Source organism: Oncorhynchus kisutch, linkage group LG2 (genome assembly GCF_002021735.2).
Source record: "Oncorhynchus kisutch isolate 150728-3 linkage group LG2, Okis_V2, whole genome shotgun sequence".
Taxonomy (NCBI): Eukaryota; Metazoa; Chordata; class Actinopteri; order Salmoniformes; family Salmonidae; genus Oncorhynchus; species Oncorhynchus kisutch.
The window spans coordinates 51558251-51576911 of NC_034175.2; the positions used below are offsets into that span (position 1 = coordinate 51558251).

General features: G+C 40.3%; 1 protein-coding gene, 1 long non-coding RNA gene and 2 other non-coding genes across 7 annotated transcripts; 3 read left to right on the top strand and 1 right to left on the bottom strand.

Annotated features, from left to right (window-relative positions):
- Positions 1-51: 51 nt before the first annotated feature.
- On the bottom strand, positions 52-11112 carry LOC109904502 (high affinity cGMP-specific 3',5'-cyclic phosphodiesterase 9A). 2 transcript variants are annotated; one of them, XM_031797246.1, is made up of 14 exons: positions 10644-11112; positions 9091-9234; positions 8901-8952; positions 7236-7338; positions 6969-7111; positions 6728-6787; positions 4395-4572; positions 3727-3849; positions 3550-3642; positions 3360-3427; positions 3146-3248; positions 2392-2496; positions 2068-2214; positions 52-1764 (listed from the first exon to the last, which is right to left on the bottom strand). In XM_031797246.1, the coding sequence occupies exons 1-14, from the start codon at positions 10915-10917 to the stop codon at positions 1561-1563; spliced, it is 1797 nt and encodes a 598-aa protein (XP_031653106.1). In that variant the 5' UTR covers positions 10918-11112; the 3' UTR covers positions 52-1560. The 2 variants fall into 2 exon arrangements, with proteins under 2 accessions (XP_031653106.1, XP_031653104.1); XM_031797244.1 differs by having other exon boundaries at positions 9091-9252.
- LOC109868134 (uncharacterized) lies at positions 11087-17676 on the top strand. Of its 3 annotated transcripts, none has more exons than XR_002251887.2 (5): positions 11087-11303; positions 14503-14665; positions 16035-16228; positions 16343-16405; positions 16819-17676. It is a non-coding gene; the product is annotated as an uncharacterized LOC109868134 (long non-coding RNA). The 3 variants fall into 3 exon arrangements; XR_002251886.2 differs by having other exon boundaries at positions 11192-11303; positions 14503-14777; XR_004204172.1 differs by having other exon boundaries at positions 11097-11303; positions 14503-16228.
- LOC116356903 (small nucleolar RNA ACA64) lies at positions 14711-14838 on the top strand. The gene has a single exon (XR_004205198.1). It is a non-coding gene; the product is annotated as a small nucleolar RNA ACA64 (small nucleolar RNA).
- LOC116356908 (small nucleolar RNA ACA64) lies at positions 16525-16646 on the top strand. The gene has a single exon (XR_004205199.1). It is a non-coding gene; the product is annotated as a small nucleolar RNA ACA64 (small nucleolar RNA).
- Positions 17677-18661: the final 985 nt, after the last annotated feature.

Here is an 18661-nt window from a genome sequence, read left to right on the forward strand (position 1 = left end):
GATGATGTCATAATATCCCTACATCATCTTTTTTAATAAAAAAAAAAGTTGTTTTTATTTAATTTTTAATTTTTATTAATATCAAATCAATACATAAAGCACATGAGGGAACACAAGCATACATAGATTACAAACAATAGACAATCGAGCTAGGGGGTACAATATCACATTACAATTACACAAGGACCTTAAGGCTCTATTATAATATGACAGACCAGCTAGATCTACTGTCTCTATTATATTATGGGGACATGCATATACTTACAATTCTAACAGCTTTTTTGTTAGTAGAGCATTTAACCGTCTTAAAATACAGTTCAATTTCTTTTTGTAGGGTACGAAAATGTGGGTTTCTGTTTGTAAATTTACATTTGTGTATATGAAATTTGGCCAAAAGAATAATGAAATTAATTACATAAAAATGATTCCGGTTATTTCTGTTGTATGTAAAAGAATCCAAACAGTACATCTCTCCACAATAGTGTAAAATCTTCATAAATGTGTTCAATTATAAACCTACTGATGTCTTGCCACAGTTTTCTTACATGCATACAATGCCAAAAAAAGATGCACAACTGTTTCTGGATGGTCATTACAAAAGGAGCAATTTGAGTTTGTTTTCCTTAAACTTCTTCATATAGTGGTTGGCAGGATAATATTTATGAATAATTTTAAATTTTCCCTACATCATCGATTGTTCACTTCACCCGTTCCTATTATTGCCGCGTTCGGAGCTTGTCGGAACTAGGAAAGTTGAACATTTCCGCGTTTCCTAGTTCCGACTAGCATATGAATGCGGCATTTTGCGCAACGTTTTTCACTGCAGTTCCAAAGGTCGTCACTAGTTACCACAGCCACAAAGTCATAAACTTCGCCTATTTCTACAATTTATCATCTTAAAATGTGATTTTAACCCTAACATTAACCACACTGCTATCCCTTATGCCGAACCCTAACCTTAAATGTAGTAGCCAATTTTGACTGTGGCCGAGTGCCATCTAGTGGAAACCAGTTACAAATGATCAAGATAATGAAAATGTATCCATTGTACAATGTACATTGCAGAATAATATGAAATATGAATATAACGAGAGGAAATGTTTGTTTGTTGTGTTCATTTATTTGTCTCTAAGTAGAACACTTAAATCTAAAAGTACAATACATGCAAAAACATATTTAATATAATATCTGTTATTTCTGTCCTTTTTTATACATTATCAATATGAAAAACATCCATGTCCACTAGATGACAACCATAGTCCAGATTTTCAGTGAAGACAAATCCACTAAGCTTTATCCCAATTTTTCAGTTTGAATAATAGCTCTTCTGGTCTTTCGTTTAAGCATATCAATAATACAAAACATAACTGCACACTGATTCTTCGTATGTCTTGTATGTCATATTGTGTAATTAACCATTATTCATATGCAAATATTTTGAAAACTGAATATATGCAGTGAAAAACATTTGTATCAAAACACAGCAGACAAATCCTGTAACACGACATAGTGAATACCTTGTCTCTACAAAGACCAAAGGAACCATATAAGTGCTTGCCATCACAGAGTGGGTGGTTTCAAGGCATTCCCAGCCTCTGACTGACTATTTGCTGTTTTCTGAGGGTTCTGTAAGTTCTGGGGTGTCGTGTTCTTGGCTGCAGCTGCCTTGTCGCTTTGTGCTCGGATCAGTTTCTCTCTCTCTAGGGCTTTCTCCATCTCTGTGTAGTAGTCCAGGGCCTTACGCACCGGGTCTATGATGTGCTGCTACAGGGGCACAGAGAGGAAAAGGGATCTGGATATGTTTACACAAATATGGCAGCTAGGCAGTGCTTTAGTTGGGCCAGTGCCAACCAGTACAGAATTCCCAGCACAGCTGCACCTTGCATTTTCTACTGCTTGAGTAACGGCACCCCTTTTCACTCCAAAATATTCACTCTTAAATATTCACTCTAAAATATGAATGAGTCCCAGTACCTTTCGATTCCACTTCATGCAGAGCAGTTGGGGATGAAGTTGCATCACAGTGAAGCTACATTAGTGTAGTAGTTGTAGACCGGGAGCTCTTACCTCCAGGCAGGGGAAAAGGTTAGCCAGCTCAATGAAGAGGGGTAAGAGGACGAAGCCAATGAAGCCTGTCTGAGAGGACGGCTTGGTCACCTTGTCCCTGTCCATGAACGGGGTGACAGGAAGACCCTCCAGCTTCTCCTTGTCACTCTGAGGGAGGCCAGTTGAGAGCAGGACTGAATTAATATTACATTGTAGTAGGCTATCTCTATGATACACAGTAGCATACCATTTAGAATTAAGCAGTGTTTTAGCCACACATTCCAAGTTGTATGCTGGAAGTTATATTGGAACATAACCAATATCTGTGTTGTGGTGCTTAGTTACCTGGTTGTAGAACTCCTGCAGGAGGCAGTCTAACCAGGGTTCAGCCACATCCATAGGCCGTGCTTCGTTGGAGATGTCACTCACTTTGATCATGATCATCATCAGCTGGAGGGAGACAGGGGGGATATACACTATTGTTCAGAAGTTTGGGGTCACTTAGAAATGTCATTGTTTTTGAAAGAAAAGCAAAAAAATCCATTAAAATAACATCAAATTGAGCAGAAATAGTGTAGACATTGTTAATGTTATAAATGACAATTGTTGCTTGAAACGGCTGATTTTTTATGGAATATCTACATAGGCGTACAGAGGCCCATTAGCAGCAACCATCACTCCTGTGTTCCAATGGCACGTTGTGTTAGCTAATCCAAGTTTATCATTTTAAAAGGCTAATTGATCATTAGAAAACACTTTTGCAATTATGTTAGCACAGCTGAAAACTGTTGTGCTGATTAAAGAAGTGTCAACAGTGAACGGTAGTGTACATATCACTTTAATCCAGTCAGGAAGAGCCCCAGGCTGGTACCCTATCAGCACGAGTAGATACCAAGATTCTCCCATCTGATGTTGCTAGGCAACATGGCTGTAGACTCCTATGGTACCATGGCAACATCTGACTAAAAAGGAACAGGGAGTACCAGGATGACATTTACCTGACATCCAGTCAGGGTGACATTTACATGACACCTCATAAACACCGGGCTAAACATAGGACTATTTCTGAAACATACTGTTTATTCATATCCTTTCTTACCACGTCTCTGTGGTCCTTGTTGCTGAAGTCAAAGACAAGCAGGATGGACTTGAATTTGTTCAGGATCTCGTTATGTCTCGTCATATCAGTGGCCAGGATGCATCTAAGAATAAATGAAATGCCTTGAGTTGATGCACTCGCCACACATTACGGTTAGATCAAAGTAAACATATATTTGTGTTGGTGAAGAGGATGCAAAGAAATACATTCTTACTTGATTATGCCCTCTCTTATCCGTTTATACTGTTCAGTTGTCAGATTTCTGAAAATGTTGTTTTCATTCTGTAAGAAAGACAAACACTTCACTGTTGACATCTGAAAAGTTGGCCCACACACACCACAGCCCAACTTCAGTCACCCATGCCAATACCACCCATAACTTCTCCAGTCATCCATACTCATACCTTCTCCAGGATCTCAAAAGCCACAGCACAGTGGTGGTTCTCAAGGGGGGAAATGTCATTGTAGCGCAGGGCCAGTTCTGTACGAGCATTTATCTGAAAGATAGAGCTGATAGTGAGTTATCAATTCATACACACACACACACACACATATCTGTGGTGGTCAGATAGATAGGTCACCTGGTAAGCATTGTTGTATCCCGTGTGATCAAGGTCGTGACAGACTGCAGAGGTCAGCATGGTGAGCAGGTCAATGCTGTCAATCTTACTTTTCAGGTCCGTCAGCCAGATCAGCCCATACATCTATCAGAGAATAAAGAATTGCAAGAGCAGCAGTCCAGAGAGAATACAACTCAATGATGGATAATTGCTATAACATTCATCCACAGGAATTATATTAATAGAAACATTGACATTTGTTTTTGTTTATTTCTAAAGGACTTTTAATGGTGGTGTGCTGTTGCACTGGTGTGCTATTGCATGTTATTTAAACTGTATATGCCAGGTTGTTCATTCTACATCATGGCAGGTTGTTATCCCCTGTGGGTAATAACGCAATGTCTTAACCGGCAAACCTCTGAATGATTATATTGAGTCTATTTCTAAAATCGGTTAAGGGGTCTAGATGTCCTAACCAATCAGGGTTTAGGGTGATTGGATAATTGTATCATTTTATATGATTGCACAGAGGAATGGGACTACATGATTTCCCCTGACCACCCTCTTTTTCACACACACACACACACACACACACACACACACACACACACACACACACACACACACACACACACACACACACACACACACACACACACACACACACACACACACACACACTCTCTCACCATCTGGGTGACACAGAAGCAGTGTTTGAAGTTGTGGAAGGGGATGTTGTTGTAGCGTTTGTACACCTCATACAGGAACTGGTGCAGCACCTCAGGCTCTATGTTAAAGGTGGCAATGAAATCCAGGTCTGTGTACATGACCTGCAGTAGAACCATGATCTCTGCATCCTCCCACTGCCTGCACACACATAGCAGGACAAGTCAAGTGTCAAAAGGTCAAATCATTCATTTTTAGGAGGTCATAAAACCGCTTGTGTATATACTGACAATCACAAGTATAGCTTTCTTGAGATGAATATAGGTGTTCCCCAGGGTTCCATTTTAGCTCCTGTGTTGTTCTCAATTTTTATTAATGATTTGGGGAAATGGGATGCTACCAGCAAAGTTACATCTGTATGCAGATGATACAGTTATATATTCATGTGCTCCTTCTCTAGTTCAGGCTGTTGAAGAGCTCCAGACTGCTTTTCAGTCACTTTTCAGTCACTCCCTTTATGGTCTCAAACTGGTCTTGAATGTACAAAAAACTAAATTCATGACCTTTACCAGAGCTAGAACTCTGCCAGAGAACATTAGCATTGTCACATCTGGTAGCTTATCCATTGAAAGTGTCATCCTACAAATATCTAGGTATTTGGTTGGATGACAAGTTGTCCTTTAAAGTTCACGTGGATAATCTTGTGACAAAGCTTAAATTGAAATTGGGTTTTTATTTTTGTAATAAGGCTTGCTTCCCACTTATGGCTAGAAAGAAGCTTGTTCAGGCCACTTTTCTCTGTAATTGATTACGGTGACTTGTTGTATATTTGTGCAACCTCCTCCGTCTTACAGAGACTGGACTCTTTATCATGCATCCTTGCCCTTTATTACAAATGCCAAGTCACTCACCCACCATTGCACATTGTACTAAATGGTAGGTTGGACCTCACTTTATATGTGCAGAAAGATACATTTGTATGTGTTCATCTACTGTACAAAGCCCTTTTGGGTAAACTCCCTCTTTACCTCTGTAGTCTGGTCTCCTACACTACTAGCAGTTACCATACCCGATCTGCTAGGTGGTTGCTACTTAGTCCTTAGGACATTCACAGTATTAGGCAAGACTGCCTTCTCTTCTTGTGCACTAAACACATGGAATAACGTAAAAATCCATGCTTCATCTAGATATGTTAGTGCCACTGAATGAATTTAAAATATTGATTGGAGACTGTTACAGAGGAGTGTAAATGCTTTAAAAAAAAAGGTTGGATCATGTTGTTGTATTGTTGTATGTTTTAATGATGTAATGTATTGATTGTTGCTGCCTTCTTGGCCAGGTCTCCCTTGAAAAATTTAACCTTCCATTGAAGGTTAAATATATATTTTTTTAAACACGGTACTAACTGTAACCTACTGTATGCTTCATATGTAGCAATAACCACTTTAAATGTGCCCTTTAGTGTCCTGGCCAAGGGTTGATAAATAAGGTAAAGTGATGGATTAATAGATTTCTGGATGCAGTAGCTCCGGGTGAGCTGCCCTTTTGACTAATCTCTGTACGGGTCTAGCAAACACTTACTTGGAATATTTAATCATATATATTCAGAGAACAGTTTTGAAAGTGGTCCTAGTGTACATGTCACAAAAATATGGGTTATTGTATGATAGCTAGGGTTTAAAAATTCCAGGAACTTTAAATCAATTCCCTGGTTTTCCCAAAATCCTGTTTGGAGGATCCCAGAACCAAGAGTAATTAAGCAGGAAATCCGAAACCCTCCAACCGGGATTTCTGGAAAAGTAGGGAATTTATTGACAGTTCCCTGAATTTTGTAACCCTAATGGTAGCTTTAGTTTTTTCCCCAAGTGGCCAGTATATATTCTCTCTTTTGAAGTGAGGTATTCACCTTATGTTAGTTCTAAAAGGCCCTGAAGTAATACATACTGTAACCAAACTGGACTGAAAGCTGTGATGTGTATGTCATACGCATAATGCATCCTTCAAAAGTGCCCGTGTTAACGAAGCTTGTTATAAAGACCTCATTTTGATTGGTAAACCCATAGCAGACAGCCATTCATATTGATATGAGCCTGTACGACAGATGAAAGGGTTGAATAACCCCATCCTCTTCAGGCCCTGCTCCCTGTCTCTCCCTGTCTCTCTTTTGAAGCAGCAGGTGCAGATGAGGTTTGTTTATCACACAACAGAGACATTGCTCGACCCTCTCACCTCCCACGCACAACCAGCACTCACAGGACACTGTCTGTAGTCTCTCTGTAACTCCTACTGTGTAAAAAAGTCCATTAGCACATTTTCTAAGGAAAGTAGAAAAAAGGAAAATAGATGGGGAACTCACCAGTTGTCAAAAGTTGGGGTCTTGAGGTACTGTCTCACTTCCTCTGAAACCTCCAGGGAACTATGGAGAACATACAATTACTATTCTGTTATATTCATCTCAAATTTGTATAATATGATATCCAAATTGTGATCTAAATTGCAACACCACTATTCAAGCAATGGAGTCTTGATAAGAGTGGCACAGCCTATTCATCTGATGACACATGGTCTCTATCATCATTGAGCGTAAGTAAACATGCCTCATCTGTAGGAACTTTTCCCGTACATGTTCACATTCCTCTCTGGTCTTGCGCAGTGTTCTCTTGTGGTAGAAAGGAGAGGGCTTCTGTGTTCCCTCAGATAGCTCTTTGAATAGGCCCAGCCAGCTGAGATGCTCAACACTCTGTGGAGACACAGATACACTAGGCTAGGCAGACACAGTGAACTTACATGATACTGGTATATGAATGAGCTTTTACACATAATTTATCAAATTCTATCTATACAGCATCAATAACACAACGTACCTCAAGTTTCTCCCGAAATGACTCCACCTGTCTCTTCATCTCATACACGACTGCAGGAGTCTCACCAGCCTCGATCAGGATCTTCTTCTCCAAGCCCTGCAGTCTGGGGTACAAAACAGATGGCCCTCCTGACTCACACAGCCCTGAAGTCTATGGCAATGCTCCCTCGAAGCTGCGGGTGTGCATGGGCACACAGCTCCCGGGACTGCCAAAGAAGAAATATCAGCCCACGTAGAGAAGCACGAGATTCAACTTCACTCAACTTTCTATAGTTTTCCCCGTTAGTTAATTAACACTATTAATGTTTTCCTTTACTGTGGGAATTGTGATTTAATCAATGCAATTTCCATACAGTATATGGATCTGTGCCGTTCACTTTGAACTGGAATGTTTCTACAGCATGAGCGGTCGTGAGTAGATGCGCTTGTTTTGAGATCAAAGTGAGAGCTTGATATAGCGACGTGGACATTTGTTCATATCCTTTGCTAGTTAGTGAGTTATTAGCCCAGTTCTAGATCATTTGTAGTCAGCATTGGGGGAGTGATTGCCTCCTACAAGAGCACAAAACGTGTGCATTTCTAGACATCTTTGAAAAGCGAGTCAAGTAAAGAGACTTTTTTTGTCTCAAAAGGGGCAGTGTTGTATTTTAAGACAGGCTTTAATAAGCTAAGTAGCCAATAGGCAGAGTACCCCATAATTTGTCTGATTCTCTGTAATAATGTTATGGGAACAATGATGCACTTTATTTTGTAAAGTGGTTTCTTGCATCAAACAACAACATAATTTGCAGTCACCTCCTTGTCTGAAGGACAAGTGGATAAACTGGTTAATGTCAATCCCTGCATTTTTTTGTTCAAAAGTCTCATAGAATGTAGGCCTACATTGAACACCACACATTGGCTGCTACTATTGGCTGAATGATAGAACTATTTCCATGTTCAAATGTTATGGGGGTCATTTTCTCCATTGTTTTTGATGGTAAGCCACTCTGGTATGTTTTTCATGGTATGCCACTCTGGTAGGCCTACATTTTGATCAAATAGCCACAGTAGCCTACGTGACCACTGTTAAAACTAACATAAAGCGGGTACAACCTCAGTGTTCACAGTAAACACACGCCAGAAGTTGCACAGAATTTTTCACAACGTTCAAGTTTGCGCTCAGCAGACCTGAGATTTGCTCAGTGACTAAAACAATTAGAGGGAACATTGGTCTGGGGTACAGAACATGTGGTTTTCCTGACTCCCACAGCCCTGCAGTCTGGGGTACAGAACATGTGGTTTTCCTGACTCCCACAGCCCTGCAGTCTGGGGTACAGAACATATGGTCTTCCTGACTAACACAGCCCTGCAGTCTGGGATACATAACATATGGTCTTCCTGACTGACACAGCCCTGCAGTCTGGGATACATAACATATGGTCTTCCTGACTCCCACAGCCCTGAAGTCTGGGGTACAGAACATATGGTCTTCCTGACTCCCACAGCCCTGCAGTCTGGGGTACAGAACATATGGTCTTCCTGACTCACACAGCCCTGCAGTCTGGGATACATAACATATGGCCCTCCTGACTCACACAGCTTGATCCCTTACATGGTCTGACAGTTTCAGAATGGGCCCCAACCTTGAGAATGGTCACTCCTGTATACACCATGTCAGCCTTACCTTTTCTCCATGGAGGAGAGGTCAAATCCTAGTGCCACAGCAAGCTCCACACCTTCAACATGAGGTACACAATTAAAATATTAACATCAATATACACAGGCCCTAATGAAACAAACAAGAGTTACAACACAATAACAATGCAAGTATGCCCACTGTCAGCCAATGTCTCTGGCGCCATGGCAGAGAATACCTAATGGCTCACTGTTGCAGTCAGCAGCCACCACCTCTAGCTTATAACAGGAGTTAGGACTGTTGGGCTCCAGGCGCGGGGAGATGTTGATGATGTTGCCCTTAGGGTTGTACAGCTTCAGAATGTCATGGGGTCCTGCCTCAGCTGCAGAGCGGAACAGATCTTGAAAGTAACAAACACACACGTGCATGCAAACACAGACAACATTTTAAGTTGATCTCCTGTGAAAATAGCTCAGGCAACCAAGAGCTATTTCTTCCAATACTGGACACTTCAATCAACACTAGTTTTGAGTTTTGCAATCAAACACACACAAAACCCCCCTAGATCTCTCTCTGTACAGCAGGTGAACAAAATAATAGTTTTTTATGTGCTTAGCAGCTTGGCCAAGCTTTTGTCAATGACATTCATACACACAAAGATTAGAAGAGAGGGACTATTATTGCCCGAGGCAGCTCTGTAAAGGGGTAATCTAAAGCTATCAATTCACACCGTGTCTGTGCCTAAATAGACGTGCAAAACATCTACCAAAGGAATAAAAGGGAGAAGAAAAGAGGCGAAATGAGAAGGTAAATTCGAGAGATCATTTCAAACCCACGATCAATTGCACTTTATGATTGCATTTTATATCAATGCTATTTTTGTGCGCTACAATGGGGTTTATAGGCAGTCAAATCTACAGACAGTAGGCAGAATCTTTGAAAGAAAATTAATTATCATTACATGAGCATCTATGAGATGGATCTCAAGCTATTTGATCACTGAATTAAATTACATTCCTTTATGCCTGTCCTTGGTACTGTTTGGAAAATAATATTATTGACATGTTATGTATTTATTTATTTTAATGGACTTTCAATAACACCTTCCCTCTATCTCATTAGAGTAACACCCCACAACAATGCTGAGACCTCAATAACCCTCACATCAATACGTCACATCTCGACTCTATTCTAAAGATGCCATATGTACACCATATGTTAGCTTTGACGCAAATGCAAGTGCAGAGTGTTGTTGTCAGCTGCACCTGTCTCTATCCTGCTGAAGCATCAAGCATGCACTATTTCTCTCTATCAATTCAGAGACTGTTTGCTTCTTTTGATGAAGACAATGATTGCAGGTCTTTGCATCTTCTGATGGATTGCACTTACATAACTATTTTAGGTCTCAGTGCTTTACTTGAGTTCTGATCCATTGTTTGATCTGGTAGAGAAGCAATAAAAGTGCTTTGTGATTTTAACCTTTCCATGTATGTACTTTGTTTATATATTTCAAATCAAAATCAAATCAATTCAAAAATCAACGTTTATTGGATGTGTACACAGTATAGCAGATGTTATTGTGGGTGTAGAGAAATGCTTGTGTTACTAGCTCCTAACAGTGCTGTGAAATGTCAAACAAGTATACAAATCATAAATAATTCAGAGGTTTTGAGAGGTTTTTCATATCAGAGTAATGAGTTCATAAACAAAATCATGCTTCAGACAACAGTAAAATTTGATGATATTTCAAAGACACCAAAATAAAAAGGTGATATTATTTTAATTGCCTACCTTTGACATCCTGGGCAGGGCAATCCACTGGAAACTCTGCCTGCTCTGGTCTTCCATTCACAGTAAAGTAGATTATTTTTGTTGCCATATCAGTTTTTAAAGCCACTGCCGTCACTGTTCTGAATTTATTGTGTGACCACATTAATTTAGTAGAGACCCACTCCAACGACCCCTCCTCCCTCTCCCTCTGACACACACACACACACACACACACCCTCCCTTTGCAACAATTGAATCTGATGCCATGGATTTCCATAAACATTACACTTCTCATATGATATACATTTTATTCAAAGTGATATTGCAAGTATTTTTCGGTATTCACTATTTTCCAAACTGTCATCATTAGTTATTGTGAATAATATTGTTTTTGTGGTCAAGATAAGGCTTGCTGTCTTGATACCTCCAAAACGATATATGACGCTGTCTCTCATGTATATGCTGAGTCTAGTCACGTGTGTTAATGACGTCTGGAAGAAGAAAACGTGTTTTCGGTCTCGCGAATCGTTTTATTTATGTAAAAATAGTCAAATAAGTGCCATGAGAGAAACTAAGGCACCGGTGGCTACTAAGCCGGCTAAAGGTTTTTTGGCTTTGAATCTGAAAGAGGAGCCTGAATTCAAGACGAAAGTCCAGGAGATGAAGAAGCGACCCAAAAAGGTTGGTTTGCCCAAATTGCACTGGACTGAAATCCACATCATGCACGTGGGGCCAAGTTCTCAAGCTAGCTAGAGTTTTAATACCCAAAACCTATAAATTTTATTCTAAACAATATATGTGTTCGTTTATCTAATCACATTGTTTCCGCAAGGGGTGTGCTATAGCCGCATTATCCTGGTAGGTAGCTAACTAGCAAGCTAGCTAACAGTAGCTAACGCCTAGCTAGCTAACATCACCCGAAATTCAACACAGTTTCTAAACCCAGAGACGCAACATCGCGAGACTTCCGGGGACGCTTGCGAAGCAGACCAAATACATTTTTATTGGTCACATACGTGTTTAGCAGATGCTATTGCAGGTGTAGCGAAATTCTTGTGTTTCTAGCTCCAACAGTGCAGTAATATTTAACAAGTTATATCAAACAATTTCCCAACAATACACACATTTTAAAGTGAAGGAATGGAATTAAAAATATATAAATATTTGGATGAGCAATGTCAGAGCGGCGTAGACTTAAGATACAGTATAAAGTAAACTCCCATAAACTCGTACATCGCCATGGTCCGTACATTTGCCCTTATTTTAGCGCCCCAAAAACGTAATCATTCCAGATGAAATGTAATGTCAATACCATTGTAAAGCACAATTTCTCCCCTTTCCAACAGAATCAATTACATGACCTAAACACTGCCTGTTTCTGCATAATTCAAGCAGGCAATGAGCCCCGTCGGGATGTCCGGTGGGGAATCGAAACTAATAGTGAGAAGGAGAGATTGCTTTTTTTCACTCCATCTGTCCAACTTATCACCATATCGCCTCCTAAAATGTAAATAAAACACTATAAATAGTTTATATAATGTGTAATTACATACCTATTTGAAGGTTTGTGTCGAATTTGAATCAGGTTTTTAGGGCGGTGTTAAAGTGATTTTAAAAGTAAACCGCGGCTTTGAGAATGATGATCGCATGCAATGATGATGCAAAAAATTACTAGGTATCCCCCCCCTTACCCCCATCACTGTCCATTTCTTGTTTTTAAAGGATGAGAGAAGTGCTATACCTGGTGGAGAGAGATTGTAAGACAGAAATAGTTGCTTTATGCATGCTGTACGTTACGACATGACAAGTCTAGATGTAATGATGGTCCGTTTTTTTCAACTTTTCTCCAATACTATAGAGCCATTACCATGTCGATCAACGCTTGAATAGAAACCTAGTTCACACCCCCAATTTTGAAGTCAACACAGTCGCTACAGTCCCATTAGTTTTCTTTGTAGCCTCGTATGAATGTTGTGCACATTTGTACGGAATGGGGTGAGTTTACGTTATACGTTATACATATGAGATGAGTAAATGCAAAATATGTTAACAGTGACTACTGTTCCATTATTAAAGTGGCCAGTGATTTCAAGTCTGTCTATAGGTCAGCAGCGCCTAATGTGCTAATGATGGCTATTTAACAGTCTGATGGCCTTGAGATAGAGGTTGTTTTTCAGTCTCTCGGTCCCAGGTCGGATACACCTGTTCTGACCTCGACTTCTGGATGATAGCGGGGTGAACAGGCAGTGGCTCGGGTGGTTATTGTCCTTGATGATCTTTTTGGCCTTCCTGGCCGGTGTATGGGGTTTGAGATGTCAATGAGAGAAGTAAACCATTATTCCTTAGCTATTCATTTTCTTAATCTAAAGGCACAACCTAAATACGAGACAATGTCTGAAGTAGTTGAACATGTTATAACACCAATCTCGTGAAAGTGACAAACTGACACATTTTAGTTTTCCTCAAAAACAACTTTATATAAGGAGTGCCTTGGAGTTGAAGTAGTTTGGCGTGAGGCGACTATTAGACCCAATGACGTGATTCTGCACATTTGCTTATCTAGCCAATGTCGCCATGACATCGCCTACAAACCTGATCAGGGATTTCTATAGGAGAAGTAGTTTTAGCACATCTTCACACTGTACTGTCTTTGGTTCACGCTTCGTGGGGTCGCCAGAATGCAGATGTTTCAGGGATACAGTATTTTCAACCTAACTTCCGTTTCCCCTAAAAAATGGTTGTGGAGACTCCGCTCATACGTCCTTTTATGCCTGCTACGTTAGGTTACCCAACATTTGAGTGACAGCATTTATTTGACTTAAAAGTTAGTAGTTAGTTAGTTAGCTAACTACTAGCCAGCAGATCCGACCCGCATGCTTACAACTGCACTAAGATCGGATAGCATTCCTGTGTATTCATGGTTTGCATGTTTCGTTACAATATTGTTTTGAACATTTGTTTTGTACATCCTCGACTGAGCATTCTACACAATGCATTGTCAATGAGCGCTGATGAAGATTTAATCAAAAGTGGAAATACAATGACATTAAGAGGGAGGCATAACTAGTAGGAAAACCTTTTGTCATTTTGATGTCTCTAGATTTACTTTAGATGCAGTATAACATTAGCTAGCTAGCTAAGATCGAGGGCTTGCTACCTGATTTTAGCTAGCTAACGTTAGCATAGTGTAATTTAGACTAAACAGTAGTTAGCCTCTGTCCAGAATAACTGGGTTTATCACAATTTTAGGGCACCACTATGGCACCGCTGGTAAAGGGTGGCTTGAAAGCGTTCTTAACACTGGTATGACGCAACGGAGACGCAACCAAAGGATATTCATCCTTAAGTCTATTGATGCAGACATGCATCAATCTAATTAACATGATTAAAAAAATAGTCCTCTAAATCTGTCAATTTAAGATTTTTTTTTTTGCATGGGCTGTGTCTCAATCCACTGCATCCACCTATATCCACCAAATATGTTTTGCTCTACAACCCCGATAGGTTTCACAGGACTCGTCTGATAGTAACCTATACAAATTAATGCACGTATGTGGGTAGTTTTGTGCGACCCCTGCTGGAGAGTGAACTTTGGGTGATGTTAGCTAGCTAGCAAGGAAAGTTAGCTAGCTACCAGGCCTTAGCTACTGTTCGCTAGATAGCAGGCAAATGCGGCTATAGCACATCCCTTGTGGAAACAATGTGGTTGGATAAACTATAAAATGTATTGTATGAAAATGACAGTATACTTAAACTAGCAGATGTTTAATTTATTCGGTGTAACAGTAAATGTTAATGATAATGGGACAATTCGGAGTACAACGAATTTCTACACATACACAATGTTCTGTCTTACCCACATTTTCCTCTTTCTTTACAGGGACAACAAACAAGTCCAAGAGTGATTTATGTTGGCCATCTTCCCACTGGGTTGTTTGAGCCTCAGCTCAAATCCTACATTGAACAGTTTGGAAATGTCGTCAGGTTACAACTGGCCAGGAGTAAAACGGAAAAAAAAACTTGGGATCCATTATCTTGAAAATGTAAGAGTGGAATGTGTTGTGTGATGCACAGGTGTGAAGAATGGCACCGTCTGAAAATGACCTCAGATGTAACAGTTGTCTGTGGTGAGATAACTGTGCCGACAGTATTGTGGTACGTTAAGCTTATTGCCTGCTTTGTATAGCAGTGTGATTAAACCCATGTCCCAACATTACAGCCCTTGACTCATGGAAACAGCCATGCACCAATCAGATTTAGATACCATTGTTAGAGTTCATATTGGGAGGTGATACAGGCTAAATGATTTGACCTTATACCACAGTGTTGTTGAATACTCGTTTCTGATTGGCTAGAAGGGCATTTTACCCAGATATTGGGACAGTTGGATGTCCTGATTACTGAAAGACCAATGGATTTTTTTAAAGGCTGGTGATGATTTTTGGGGATCAAAGAGGCCGATGGCCAATATATATCACAATCATTAAATTGGAAAAATTGACCAAATTTCCCAGACAGCCATGTATGCATTATTGCATCTGTTTTAAAATCAAAGAAATGTGACTTAGATTAGTAAAAAACAAACTACATAACATAATGGTAATCATTTTATTTGAATGGTAAATCTCTGAATAAACTGGGTAAATTAAGATGGCATAGGCCTACTCACAATACAGGTGAATGCATATTCAATAGGCTGATCAATGGCTGATCAGTAAAATATATATTTTTAAATTGGAAGAAGCCTTTGACTGCATTCTGAAGTGCCACAGTACACAGCGGTTATTGGTTAGGGAGCACAAAAGGGTTTACATCAGCAAGAGCAGTACAGGCCGTGCTCATGATTGAGAACACCTATCCATTGCAGTGTGTAATGAAGTGTAGCCTAGTTTTATATACGTCATTCCAGCAGCACAAAAACTAGAAGGAAGTACATTTTCTTAGAAATATGACTTTGCCATACCCTAGGCCTATAGTTTAGGCTATGGATAATTTTGAGACCACACTCTGCGCACTTGGTATAGTGTGCCCAGCAGGGAATCAGTGTTGAGGGGCACACATGGACATCACAAATGATCAAACCCTGAGCAATATGACATTTCATCGATTACAAATTACATGACCCTCCCTTGGACTAAAAAAAGACTAAACCCTCCCCCTGACTGAAATTGAAAAAAGCAGGACCCTCCCCCATTTTCCTCCGGGTAACAATCATGTACATTTTGACCACTCCCTTATCTGAAGAAATAATCCACCTTTTCATTTATTTAATTCTAGAATCATATGTTCAGGTTTAACATTTCCCCTAGCTCTTGATGTCTTGTAGTGTGTGCGCATGTTGTGGGAGGAGAGCAGCAGACCCATTTCAGCTTCACCAGAACTGGGATAATAAAGTTCTATTGCATTCTCCAGGTAATCAGGTTCCTACTGAGGTGCATGAGGAGTTGTTTGTGGGATCACAGAGAGCTTTTAAGAAGCTGTAGCTCGCTACAACGAGACACACACCATCGGAGGTCAAGGAGATGACCGGACGACTCCTACATAAAGAGGCCAAGCTCCGTAAAAGGCTGGCAGAGAAGGGAATCCACTACGACTTCCCAGGGTTTGTAAGTGTTGCATTTGACTCAAAAGATTTATATATATTTTGTATTCCTGACTTTTTAAACAATTTTAACTTGCATTATTTTCTTGTAGCCTAATTGTAAACTCTCTTTTTGAAGGCTTCTCAAGTGCAACAGAAGAAAAAGTTAGATGACACTGTGAATGCATCCACGTGTAATGAGGTAAGGACAATTAATCTGAACTAGGCAACACTTTTGTGAATGACTACATCAAAGTACACAATTGCATTTTTTTCTGCATTTAGCTTTGAATATTCCCTTGAATATTCCCTGCATTTAGCTTTGAAAATTCCCTTCGATTTGCCAGTTGCCTGGGGTGAGAAAACTGCCGACAGTATTGTGGTACGTTAAGCTTATTGCCTGCTCTGTATAGCAAGGTGATTAAACCCATGTGCCCACATTCACTTCGCAACATCTAACAAGTAAGGGATTCTTGCACTCGGTAGGAATTAACATGTTCCCATCCATGGAAGAAAATCATTGGAGATGCTAATAGAGCCCCATAGCTCCAAAATGTAAAACGTTGTTTCTCTGTGTTGTAAGATTCTCTGTGTTAATATGTCTTTCTCCTCAAGACGTGACTCCAGTGTGAACCACCTCAGTTCTGGACAGGAGGAGGTCCATGAAGATCAACGATGAGGATGGCGAAATCATCAAGAATACCCCCGCCCAAAAAAAGTCTAAAGGCAAATGTAAAGAGAAAGGGGGATACCTAGTCAGACTGTACAACTGAACGCATTCAACTGAATGCCTTCCGCATTTAACCCCAACCCCTCTGAATCAGAGAGGTGCGGGGTGCTGCCTTAATCGACATCTTTGGCACCTGGGGAACAGCGGGTTAACTGCCTTGCTCTGGCAGAATGACAGATTTTTACCTTGTCTGCTCGGGAATACGATCGAGCAACCTAAGGAGCAGAGTCTGACTAAGATTCCTCCTCTGAGGAAGAGGAGACTGAGGAGGAGTCCTTCCTAGAAGGGAGTGAGAAGCCAACAATGTGTGAAGAGCCCTCAGGGGACAAGAGCCAGTCGTATAGGAAGGAGCATAGTGAATGAACGTCAACGCCTGTTGTTTAAGGGACAATGACTCAATTGAATTGCCTTGCTTGTAAAAATGTATCTGCTTTACAAGGTGGTTGGTCCTCTATATAATTGCACAGAGGAGAATGACTAGAGAGTCAATGACTGTTTGACAGTGTTAGAGCCTATGCACCTGTATAGCACCTCCTAAAGTCCCATAGCCAAGGCCTAAAATTAACACCTGACAAATGTGGGTAGATTTTGGTATTTGCTGGTAAGATGTTGATTTCACCAGCCCAGTTGGGGGTGGTCAGGGCTCCACAGTGCAAGCATTTCACTCGCATTTGTGAATAAAAATAGTAGAAGTATGATGACATTTATATAAAATAAATGCTGGATTAGCTGTTTTCAAATTATTTCTGCCGTTTTGTTTCAGAGCTGGTAAATTAATTCACAAAATCAAAGAACTAGCTACGAATCCTGGGTTGCACCGCCGTCTCTCTGTTGTGTTGTTGCCATTGCTATCAACGTTCTACAGATGCCGCAGCATATTGATGTCTGACTGATGTTTAATGGAAAGTCTTTCTGAACAGGGCTAATGACTGTTTTTCGTCAAATTTACTCTATAGTGGCCTGGAAATACAATGACAAAAAAACCTTGTCATCATTATGTCAAGTATATTTATATTTTTTTTAATTCACATTTTTTAAATTTCATTTTTATCCACTGGGCTGATATGCTTGATCCATTTTTGCTGTAGCTTTCTGCCCCCCCAGATTGCTGAATCATATTGAATCACCTGACTATTATATCTGGTACTATCCCCAAGGTTTGGAAGGTGGCCCATGTACTCCCCCTTCACAAAGGTGGAGACCCTTGTGACCTACAGTTGGAAGTTTACATACACCTTAGCCAAATACATTTAAACTCAGTTTTTCACAATTCCCAACATTTAATCCTAGTAAAAATTCCCTGTCTTAGGTCAGTTAGGATCACCACTTTATTTTAAGAATGTGAAATGTCAGAATAATAGTAGAGAGAATGATTTATTTCAGCTTTTATTTCTTTCATCACATTCCCAGTGGGTCAGAAGTTTACATACACTCAATTAGTATTTGGTAGCATTGCCTTTAAATTGGTTAACTTGGGTCAAACGTTTCGGGTAGACTTCCACAAGCTTCCCACAATAAGTTGGGTGAATTTGGGCCCATTCCTCCTGACAGAGCTGGTGTAACTGAGTCAGGTTTTTAGGCCTCCTTGCTCGCACATGCTTTTTCAGTTCTGCCCACAAATGTTCTATAGGATTCAGGGCAGGGCTTTGTGATTCAATATATCCACATAATTTTCCTGCCTCATGACGCCATCCATTTAGTGAAGTGCACCAGTCCCTCCAGCAGCAA